The following is an 11,269-nucleotide window of genomic DNA, read 5'->3' on the forward strand; positions in this document are numbered from 1 at the left end:
TATCAAGTCTGATATTCCAAATAATGCCCCGAGAAAACAAAATATATATGCCCAAAATTGAATACTCCAATACTTGCGCTGATTCTGACTTCTCACAAAAAAAAAGTCAATGTCCTAAAAAGAGTATAAATAAAAGCAGAACAAACCCCGAGAAAAGGAAATCACCAAACACCGGTATTTATGCTTTAATATGCCCCATTCGTCATTTCATTGAGGATATCCCTCGTAATCAGCTTATCCTTGAGCAGCGCTCTCTCACCAATGCGCGCTGTCCTGGGCGATGGTCGCCGGTTTTCTTTTCCGGGTGCCGCTGCTGGAGGCTTCTTTGGCTTATGGGCCTTCTTCTTGTGGCTCTGTGGCGACACAGCTTGCGTACCGCCCATGCTAGTCGCCTGCGTGCCGAGCTCTTCAAAATAGTGGCTATCGAGCGCATCGGCAGGCAAATTGTAGATCCAGTCGCGCTGCTCCATCAGAGCAACAAAACGACTGAGCATGTTCTCCTTGTTGTTGACGTTGCTGCCGCTCAATGTGCTCTTGCTTCCAATCACAAGAAGCTTGGTTTTGGCACGGGTAAAGGCAACATTGATTCGCCTCCAGTCGCGAAGCAGTTCACCAATGTTGCACGCGTCGTTGCTGCGCACCAAGCTCAGCACAATGACCTCTTTGTCACGGCCTTGGAATCGATCAGTCGTGTGCATCTCCACGCCAGGGTAACCCCTTAGTTTGTCCTTCAGCAGAAATAACTGTGATCTGTAGTGCGTCATGACGCCGACTTCGCTCGCCGGAATGCCAACAGTCAGCAGACTCTCGACTAGCTGAGATACAATACGAATCTCCGCTGAGTTGACGATGCGTTTCCCATGCGCCTCTTCGCGGACAATCGGCTTGATAGTGTCGGTGTTGACGAAACGGACGCGGGCTTCACTTTTCAGAAGATCATAAAGCCAGCATTGGGACGGCGCGGCGCCTTTGCAGAACGATCGAGGTGTTCCAGGAAGCAGCACGGTTGAAGCGTTGTGATGTCGCTGCGTGAGGGCCCTCATATTCGGCACATGAAGTTTCTTCTTTCGTAGTTGTTCCGTGCCACAAACGAGTTTGCCATCGTAGATAAGGGTGTTGCTCAGCGTCATAATGTCTTCGCACATTCGATATTGATGTGCAAGGTTGACGACAGAATCAGGATGGCTATCTGAAAGCAATTTGAACAAGCTCACGTCAAGGCCACCTTGGCGTGCTGCTTCATTCTTCACAACTGGCGGGAGCTGATTGTGGTCGCCGACAAGTACAAATGTCTTCGCCATGCGAATCGGTCCTGCACAAATGGGCAGAGTAATCTGAGAAGCTTCATCCACAATACAGTAGTCAAAGGCGCGCTCTTGGAAAACAGGATGATTGATGCCCAGGCAAGTGGTTGCGACAATTGGTGTACCATGCCAAGCCTCCTTGATTTCTTCGAAAGTCTTCATGGGCTGACCCGCGAGAGTTGCAAATTCCTGCACCTCGGGGTGGACCTTGGCCGGTGCGCCAAGCCGCAGAATCTTCATCTTGTCAGATTTGAGCTTCAACAGAATGTTGTCCACCGCAGTGTGTGTATGCGATGTAAGAAGAACACTCTTGCCCTGGGAAGTGAGAGCTCGAATAATGTGCGCAATTGTCGTAGTCTTTCCTGTTCCTGGCATGCCCAAGACTAGTGCATAGTCCTGTGCACTCATAACCTTTTCAATGGCTTTCTTCTGGTCGACGTTCAAGCTTTCTTGTGAGGAGATGGTGTACTGAGTTGGAATGTACTTGAACCGGGGGGTTTCGAGGTCCACGACGAGCTCTCTGATGCGTCGTGCTTCAGGGAATTGATTGCTCATGATCTGTACAATATTGTTCCTCACGGTAGCCATGCCATTACTGAACTCGTCTTTATCAAGGCGATATCGGATCGGTGCCTCTTTAATTCGCCCTTGGCTCTGCTCGGCGGAAGCGCCTTCCGGAGCGACTTCCATGATGCTGGCAAACACTTGATTATCAAGTTCATCGAAACCAGCTTGGCGGATTCGGCTGTTGTGCAGTCTCCTGTCAACAGCGACACTGATTCTTTGTTTGCGCGCCGCTGTGACGTACCCAATTGCCAAGGCGAAGTGGCCTTCCTCATCAGACACCACAATCGGCTCGCCAACAGCAATCTCGGATTCCAAGAAAGAGAACCCAGGCTCGAGGTTTCTTTTGGTAAAGGTGTAGTGAAAACGATTGATACGTGGCGTGTCAGAGTCTACCGAAGCAGTACCCTCTTCGATGATGACATCTGCGAAGCATCGCGACTTCTTTTCTCGCTCATTACTAGTCATTGTCCATAATTCTCGCTTTGTCTTTTGGCTTTCTTTCTCTTCCATTGTAAGTAGATTCTCCCATTTGACAAAAAACTCTTGATGGCGTGGAGTGAGGTGCTTCACAAGCTCGTCGAATTTTTCGTCCATTCCGCTGGACTCGCCGTCGCCGTCATCTGCCAGACGATGATATATAAAACAGGACGGTTTGGCGTAGCACCGCCCGCACATGTGCTTGCTCTTCAGCATCGGCGGTAACTGAACACTTCGTTCGCGAATGTAGCCGGCGAGCTGGTTTCTTTGCATAATCATGTGGCGTAGCTCGTGTCGGACGGCGGGGATTCGCATAGTCTTTGAAGTCTCCATGTAGTAAAGAACCCCGTAGGCAATATCAATGTCATAACGATCCGATAGTAGCAAGGTATAGAGCGCGGTCTGTGCCATGTGGCTGCTGCTAGCATTTCGACCCGTCTTAACCTCGAATGGGACTGTTAATGTTCGTGATTGCTTGCCATCCGTCATGTTCACCTCAACGGTGGCATCAATGTTGCCTTTGAGGCCGTACATCGGTGACCACACGTGCTCTTCGACGTCGAGCAGTTTCGTTACAGCCATGATAGCCTTTTTGCCGTTTCTGTCCTCCACAACCGCATCATTCTACCATGTGTCAGTAAAAGACTCTGGTCGGTAGAAGCATACTTACATTGGGTTGCGAGGAAACAAATGACTTGGCCCAGTAGCTGAGTTCCAACATTTTGGATTGCAGGTGCTCACGTGCGCTAGGCAGGCCGACCTTGATAGTGTATAGCTCTTCGACGTGCTTCTCCGTGATTTTCTCAATCAACTGAGCAAGGAAAGGAAGATCCCATCTATTCGCGAGTAAAGCGTCCTGGAAGATCTCATGAAGAATTGTCCCGTATACCAAGGGCGCAGATGCTTCGCTAGTGGCTTTGACTCGATCTTGTAACACTGCACGGCGCATGCAGCCAAACGAGTCGGCAACCACGGTAGCGGAGACCAGTTGGTCGGGGTGAAGAATGAGCAGATTTTGAGCATCGTCCACGATGCACTGTCCTTTGAGAGAGAACTTGCCAATGACATGCACGTAGGACTGGGCATGAGCTGGCGTGTCGTACCATGCACCTCGAAGATGAACTTGCCGTGTAATTTTGGAGCCATCCGCCATTATTAAAAGTATCTGCTAGTATTAGTGTCGGAATCAGCGCTTAAAAATCGACACTTACCTTTTCCGGCCGTGTAATTTCGTACTGGTCGATGTATTCACCGTCCAGTACGTTGGTAATTAGGTATCGCTGTATAGTCTTGTCCTTCTTGCCGCGCTACTTATTCACTTAGTGGCTGAGATGAAGACGGCTAAGAATTGTACTTACACCAGCACCGGCCTTGGCCTGTTGAGCAGATTGTGTCGCGGCTAACTCGACGGCCTCAAAGTCTATATCTTCCGCAAAATCATCGTCGAATTCGTCGTCAAGATCTTCATGAACTACTGCTGGCTTCTGTTGGACAGCCTCGCTTTTGGTCTGCTCAGCTGTCAAAACTGGTTGCTGTGATAGCCGGACCAGATCTTCATTTTCGAACAGCTCGTCATCCACATCGTCGAAGTCTTCCGATGTTGATTTTACCGGGACAGTAGCGGCTGGTTTGCTCATCCGAGGTTTTATCGGCGTTTCCTGGGTCGCGGAGCCAGTGGTGGCAGTTAACTCGAGCTCCATGAGCGCGTCGTCGTCAAACTCGTCGTCGCCATAATCTGAGGAATTGCCGGAAGCTTCTTTACCATTCGCTTTGCAAGGAACGTAGGCGGGAGACGCCTCTACTGTGGCTTGCTTCTGTTTCCTCGATGAGGGTGACTCGATAGCTAGATGGGCATCATCGGAGATATCCTCTTGCAAACTGCTGGTGACTGTGCTCAGTAGCGCCGACACAAGAGACGATTTGGACGCGGCTTCGAGGTCGCGCTGGCCTTTTCCAAGCTGGCTTCCTGATTTGGACTTTTCGAGCTTTCTTCGTTTGGGCCAATTTAGTCCGCAACTGGCAGCGCGACGCAAATTGATGCTTCCTGACTGCGAGACTGGGTGTTTGTTTGGCTGCGGAGAAGAAGAGACCATGAGTTGTGCGAGTGCGGGATGGGCAATTGGACTCTTTTGGCTGGCAGGGCTGGCGAGGGAAAACCTGTCCCAGAGCTCTAGCGTCGGATCGGGGTGAGGGGATCGTAGAGCTTTGGTTAGCCTTTTGATGTTGACAGCAGGAGCAGTCGGTCTATCAGCAGCTGGAGACGAGGTCGGAGACGAGCTTCTAGCACGCTTCCTGCCCTTGCGACCAAGCATTGGCGATAAGCCGGAGCCATAGCTGCTGCTCTGCTTGTTGTCCCAGAGAATTCGGTCATTTGGAGATACATCCTTGTCGTTGTCCTCTGCATTGGCTAGGGGCTCCAAATCGCGCCAGTTCAGTCTCGTCACAGGTGTTGCCAGGTCGGCGAGGTCAGGTCGGGGTTGAGGCTGGTTGGCGTCATCGTCAACGAGTGGTGATTTGTCGTCAGCCTGGGCCTCGTATCGGAATTTGCTGAGCTTCGATTTTGTGGCCTCGGATGGAGGAATCGGCGGTTTCGGCTTTGGGGTGTGGTACCCGTCTGGATGGCTATGTGATCTTTGCCATGGTGACCGATTATGCTATTGAGCATCACGGTTAGAAAGCGGAACTTGGTGGTGAGTGCCATGAAAGGTGCCAGACTTGCCTTTGCTATGCCTCGACTGTCGGAATAGGATTTTTGAAGCGGCATGATTATTGCAAAACATGACCGTGCATCAATGGAGAGAAGCGACAGAATTTAGGTCGATAAATGGATAGATGTCATGGCAAGACTTGCTTGACAAGGCAATCTGTAGTAAGTGGAAACAGAGTAGGACGCGTTGAAGCGGCCTGGAGCGCGACTTGCCTAGCAACCACGACGCGCACCCCACAGAGTGGTAGTGTCAACGGCCAGCCACAAGTAATTGTCCTCGAGTACGGATTCAATAAAATACCATGGGAAACGGGGCGCCAAAAATGATGCAGACTTCAAATAAAATAAATCTTCTTGGGCTTTCTTTTGAAAACTTTGAAAAATTCAAGGCTACGCGTAAAATACTGACGCGAAAGTGGCCTGTATCGTTAGTACTCTGCACAACGCCACTTGATACTTGTACTCACCACTGACACACCAAGCGCCCAAATCGGATATTGCATGCCAGCTAGCACATGAGTTGTATTCATGTGACATAGTGTTGGCTTCTTTTCATAGACAAAATTGCACAGAATCTCATTGCAACTTTTATTTCCATTGTCCCCTTTCCTCCCTGCTCTGCCATCACTCATGTTTGAAGGGATATGTTCCGTCCTATGTTGTCCTGGCTTATCTAAATACCGGCCACAGAAGGAATTATTTTTACGCCTTGAAAACTATTCACAGGAACTTCACAAACAGCGGCTAGACGTAGTACTCGTAGGCGAATCCACATTCATAAGTGTGAGCGGAAATTGTCGCTTATATTCTAAGTTGAGACGATGTAATGATAACAACAATAATGATATATCAGCACAATACTTGCCCAGGAAATCCGTCGTCTGAGAAAAAGCCCCTACAAGAGAGGAGCGTGCAGTTAAAAGCAGTGCATGGCCAAAAGTGTATTCGGCTCGTTATGCAACTCCGTCCATGAAACCGTAATAATAATAAAAAGCTCCATTACTCCCAAACATCAGATAAAACTTCCGACACTGACCTTCAGTCGGACCAACTGACCGTAATCCCAAGTTTGACATCAGAGTTCGCTTGTATCCTATACGTCGTCCATCTGGCCGGCGGGTTCTTCGTCGTCGTCCTCGCCAAAACTGGCCACGGAGGACATGTCGTCGTCGTCTTCGCTCTCGGCGCCGGCCTCGTCGGCAGCGTCCTTGTTGGCGTACTTTTGCACGTATTCTATTTTTCGCTCGTTAGCAGGCACAGCTGAAACGCAGTCACAAACGTACCCTTGACTTTGGCGTCGTAGCTTTTGGGCTCGCGAATCAGGAGAGCGGCGGCCTCGCCGTTGAGAGGATCCGTCGGGTTTGGGTATCGCAGGAGCTGCGGCAGGAAAACTTCGAAAATGTTAATCATGTCGAACATGGGTGACCACGTCTGATTGATGACGTCGAGGCAGACAGAGCCAGAGCTGGGCGCAGTCAAAGTCAGCGTATTCTCCAAGGCAGTAACTTGTTGAGAGGAAGCGAGGGCCACGTACAGCTCGTCAATGTTGGGGTGAAAGATTCGATTCACGAAACCGATGCTGGGTGATTTGTACGGGTAGGCATCGGGCAGCTCGACATGGACTTTCCAGAGGCCACCTTCAAATGGCGCTGTTTTGCAATTGGTCAGCGAGCGGGCCATGGCCAGATCGAGGATCTTTTTCTTACTCTCGGCAGGTCCCTTGAATCGGACAAAAAATTCTTGCCTTGAAATCGTGTTAGCATGGCTCGCGCGTTGCACACGACGCCGAGTAGCACACGTACACTGCGAGATGGGTTAGCATTGGGCGGTGCGGGGTGTCGCGGGGTTATGGCGAGATCGTCTTACTGTTGTCGTTGACCAGAGTGACCTCGTAGTCGCTCATGAGCCTGTTAATGTTAGTATCGCCGGCCGAGCCGTAAAAGGGTATATTCGATCGGTCTCGTACATCCTGCAGCTTGTTAGCACCAAGTCGCGTTCCTCGGGCACGGCTGCTGGGCAGTTTGTCCATACTTCATGACCTGGATGGACACCGGCTGGTTAGCAAAGCAGAATGAGAATCGCAAGTTTCTATCAACGCAAAACACCTACATCAGTCTCGATACGCCTCCTGGGACTACTCATTTTGGCGGTGTCGGTTCTATATGTCGTAGAGACGAATGGTGGTTGTCGTGCGTGGTCGAGAGGACTCGTGAGCGCGGTGGCAGCGGGACCCTGCGACGTCACTGGGAAAGCGGCGGCTGTCTGTGGGCTTCCGGGGTTCAACGCGGCAAGTCGGAGGAGGGCAGGGCGACTGAGCGGGCTATCGACGGGGGAAGCTGCGGCAGGGTGCGAGAATGGCACTGGGGTCGGATTGGACTTTTGGAGCTGGCAGAACTAAAGAAGAAAAAATTGTATACGGGAGCGAGTATGTACAAGAGGAGAAAAGGCCAGTCTTGGACAGAGTGATGAGGGGCAGAGGCAGCGTACAGAGTCACGAGGCAGTTCAAGGTTGGGCGAGAATGAGACGGCGGCAATGCTACACCCACTGTAGGCACAGCGGGGTTGGGGCCTGGAGATGGGGTGGGCTTGCGGTGATTCGGCGCTGTGGATGCGCTGTGTCTTGTGGAAAGGTTGTACAGCAGTGGGTGCCAGCACTTGTAGTGGGCTCTGACTAGGTGCCCCAGTGCGCTGAGCTAAGATGGACTGGCTGACTCCATTGAGGCAAATGCCGCAGAATGATGCAGCAAATATGCAAGAAAAATTAATGCTATTAACAGTGAAGACGGCATGTCGTTTTTTTTTCTTTGAATTTTCAAGCTTCTTCCGTCTTTTCCCTTCAGCCATGCTTGCTGCAGAGGTAGATCCTGCTCAGATGTCTGTCAGTATCAAACAGTCATGATGATGCCTTGCACCGGTTCCTGTCTCGCCGCTGTGGCACTGTTTGCTTCGCTTGAAACAAAGAAAATTCAGTCTATTACGCAATATCGTGGTCAGCATCAGCATCAGCATCCTGACCGTCGCCAGCCTCCAGTTCGTAAGCCTTGACGCTGATGGGTGTGCCGGACCGTCGCGCCTCAGCCACAGGTTACAGTTTATGGTTACGCCACAGCTGCAAGCACCACCCCAGTGCCTCGGTCCGGCGTCGTCGACACAGAGCCATTCCAAGACACCCCAACAAATGGCCCGGGCTGCCCGGACAGGTGTGTGTGGGTGGCACGACTGCCCGTGTTGTGCAGGCTTATTACTCCGTACAGGCGACAGCTAGCCGGCGCCTGGGTGCTTGCAGCCTGTGTACCCCGGATCCGTTGACCTCAGGACAAGGCTGTGGCGCATGCCGAGGACCAGAGCAGGGAGTCCCCACGCGACCTCTCCTCTCACCACCAAATCCAGAGATGCTCATTTCTACAATGTAAAAACCATCATGACCACCAATGTTAAAAACAATTTTTCCCGCCCCAGATCAGTACAATCCAACTCTTTTCCTTCTTCATTCCAAATCCACCAATCTTGCTTTTCTTGATTGAAATTTTACTTTGCAAGATTTTTTTTTATCTTTCAATAACTCCTACACTGTCCTGCATGCACTCATAGCCCATTACCCTTTTTTTTAATCCCCGTTGCCGACCGCTGCATATTCCATCCCACCTGCACCACACAGCACTGGTAGGTACCCAGACGTCATGCCGGCGACCACCACTGCCCTGGCCAGATCTGGCGTCCGGTCCCTGGCACGTGCCACCCGCAGCACCAACACCACCAACACACTCTTGAACACATCTCTTCACCACCACGCTTCTTCTACCTTTCTCCTTACTTCCTTAGCATCAACATCTGCGCAGCTCCTCCGCCATGGCCACCAGGTGCGCTGCTCGTCCCACTCGCCCATGGGCGCCGCCGCCGCCAACCCCCGCAAAAAGGTCACCATCAACACCCTGAGATCGCAGCACAAAAAGGGCGATCCCATTACCGTCCTTACGGCGCACGACTTTCCGAGTGCCATGGTTGCGGACCACGCTGGCATGGACATTGTCCTCGTAGGCGACAGCCTGGCCATGGTCGCCATGGGCATGGACGACACGAGCGAGGTTCTGGTGGAAGAGATGCTCTTACACTGCCGCTCCGTCGCCCGTGCCACGAAATCCGCCTTTACCGTACGTATACACCTTGACACAATTTGCCTTTTTCTTAAACATTTCTTTTCAAAGACTTCTTCTTTCTTTATCAGTTCTTTTGCTAACATTCTCAGATTGGTGACATGCCCATGGGCAGCTATGAAATCGCCCCCGAGCAGGCCCTTGGCACCGCTATCCGCTTCATCAAGGAGGGCCGCGTGCAGGGCGTCAAGCTCGAGGGCGGCCGCGAGATGGCGCCCACGATCCGCCGCATCACCGCCTCCGGCATCCCCGTCCTCGGCCACATCGGTCTCACCCCGCAGCGCCAAAACGCCCTCGGCGGCTTCCGCGTCCAGGGCAAGACGGCCGACGCCGCCATGGCCATCCTCGACGACGCCCTCGCCATCCAGGACGCCGGCTGCTTCGCCATGGTCCTCGAGGCCGTCCCGGAAGACGTCGCCGCCATCATCACCCAGAAGCTCAAGGTCCCCACCATTGGCATCGGCGCCGGCGCCGGCTGCTCCGGCCAGGTCCTCGTCCAGACCGACATGACCGGCTACTTCCCGCCTGGCCGCTTCCTGCCCAAGTTCGTCAAGCAGTACGGCAACGTCTGGGCCGAGTCGATGCGCGCCATCGAGCAGTACAGGGACGAGGTCAAGAGCCGCCAGTACCCTGCGCCCGAGCACACGTACCCAGCTCCGAAGGCGGAGATTGAGGCCTTTGCCAACGCGGCCGAGAAGCTTTGAGTTGTCGAACGACGGTGTGTTGGCTCATTTCGGTATATATGTTTCCTCGAGTAGATTCCGTGCAGTGAGCGGTTCATTTTATAGATGGCATATGCATTTGTCGGCTTTTTGTTTTCTTTCTCCTTGTTTCCACATCATAAAAACACATCCATAGTCTCACTTCAGCCAAAGGCTGGCGTCATTGAATAAGCAACAACCAGTTGATCCTGACCGCTCTTAAAGCACTATGCGCATGACACGTCAGCTATGCCTCCCATGGACTTTCTAGCATCCCGCGAGCGGGGACTGGGTGTCTCGCCTTACCTGATGCAAGTTGCCCACCACCTCGTCCAGACTCGGCGCAAACGCGCTATTCACGTACAGGAAGACGCTGTCCGTGTCCTTGCACCGCAGCTTCCGCCGCAGGTACCGCACCACCTCCTCGAAGCGCCGCGCCGCCGATATCTTGCACACGTCCTGCGCCAGCTGCGGCGCCGACCCGACCGCCTTGAACCTCACCACCACCTTGCGCTCCGCCTGCGGGCCTGTCGCCGCCGCTGTCTGCTCCAGCGCCGAGACCGCCGACTGCGGGAGGTCCGCCAGCACCACCGACGCGGCCATGGTCAGCGGAATATCCGTCTCCTCCTCCTCCCTTTCGTTGCCTTCCTCTGCAGGGGACACGTCCTCGCTAGCGGGCAAGATGCTGGGCGATGAGGTGCCTGATGTCGCGGCGGCTGCCTGCTCGGGCGCGGTCGGCGCTCTGCTGGCCATGGCTACGGGAAGCGGGCTTTGTTTTCAATCGTATGCGCAGCTGCAGAAAGAAATTTGTATCCTGGTAATGAAAGAAATATTCTTCTTACACGCGCGCTGAGGCGATATACACAGCTGTTTATTCAAGAGATGAGTTGGAACTGTGTCAGTACGGTTCCGCATGTGGGGTGTGCCCAAGGAATTAGCTAACCACGCCCACCTGCGTCTTACATGTCACATTCAAAGCGCCTCACTTATGCCAACAAAAGTATCCTTGAATGTTTATGCATTTATATCATGCAAGCTACATATACAATGAATTAGTTTGTATATGTACAGTCTGTCAGAAGCTATGGCTCTGATTCAGATAGTCCACTCGGCGGCGGCCTCTTGTTTGTCAGCTGCTGCTCCAGTCCCTCTACCGTAAAAAACAAGTCCGAAGACCTCATCCCATCGTCTGCTCCAACCATGCTGTGGTAAAGTGCCAATGACAAAAACGCCGCTGCGACATCGCAGTCCAAGAAATAAAAAGAATCAAATGTGAAAAAAATGCCAAAATCAGCCATGCCGCCTGCGCTCTCATCTCGCATGCAGTGCGCTATAGCAAAATAAGTGTGAAAATGATGG

The 11,269-nt window shown here is 52.4% G+C and overlaps 4 protein-coding genes across 4 annotated transcripts; 1 reads left to right on the forward strand and 3 right to left on the reverse strand.

Annotated features, from left to right (window-relative positions):
* Positions 1-185: 185 nt before the first annotated feature.
* LMH87_009199 (uncharacterized protein) lies at positions 186-5,112 on the reverse strand (the record flags this gene model as incomplete). The annotated part of the gene is made up of 5 exons (XM_056202491.1): positions 186-2,972; positions 3,019-3,513; positions 3,560-3,655; positions 3,707-5,002; positions 5,068-5,112. 5 exons carry the CDS (start codon positions 5,110-5,112, stop codon positions 186-188), a joined length of 4,719 nt encoding a protein of 1,572 aa, XP_056057050.1.
* Positions 5,113-6,148: 1,036 nt separating this feature from the next.
* Positions 6,149-7,197, reverse strand: LMH87_009200 (uncharacterized protein; the record flags this gene model as incomplete). The annotated part of the gene is made up of 9 exons (XM_056202492.1): positions 6,149-6,288; positions 6,339-6,520; positions 6,590-6,704; positions 6,762-6,799; positions 6,852-6,858; positions 6,922-6,962; positions 7,022-7,030; positions 7,087-7,094; positions 7,165-7,197. The coding sequence occupies 9 exons, from the start codon at positions 7,195-7,197 to the stop codon at positions 6,149-6,151; spliced, it is 573 nt and encodes a 190-aa protein (XP_056057051.1).
* A 1,742-nt stretch (positions 7,198-8,939) lies between these two features.
* Positions 8,940-9,913, forward strand: LMH87_009201 (uncharacterized protein; the record flags this gene model as incomplete). The annotated part of the gene is made up of 2 exons (XM_056202494.1): positions 8,940-9,206; positions 9,302-9,913. The coding sequence occupies 2 exons, from the start codon at positions 8,940-8,942 to the stop codon at positions 9,911-9,913; spliced, it is 879 nt and encodes a 292-aa protein (XP_056057052.1).
* Positions 9,914-10,074: 161 nt separating this feature from the next.
* On the reverse strand, positions 10,075-10,663 carry LMH87_009202 (uncharacterized protein; the record flags this gene model as incomplete). Its single annotated transcript, XM_056202495.1, has 2 exons — positions 10,075-10,137; positions 10,217-10,663. 2 exons carry the CDS (start codon positions 10,661-10,663, stop codon positions 10,075-10,077), a joined length of 510 nt encoding a protein of 169 aa, XP_056057053.1.
* Positions 10,664-11,269: the final 606 nt, after the last annotated feature.

This window comes from Akanthomyces muscarius (genome assembly GCF_028009165.1).
Source record: "Akanthomyces muscarius strain Ve6 chromosome Unknown contig_18, whole genome shotgun sequence".
NCBI classification, from domain to species: Eukaryota; Fungi; Ascomycota; class Sordariomycetes; order Hypocreales; family Cordycipitaceae; genus Akanthomyces; species Akanthomyces muscarius.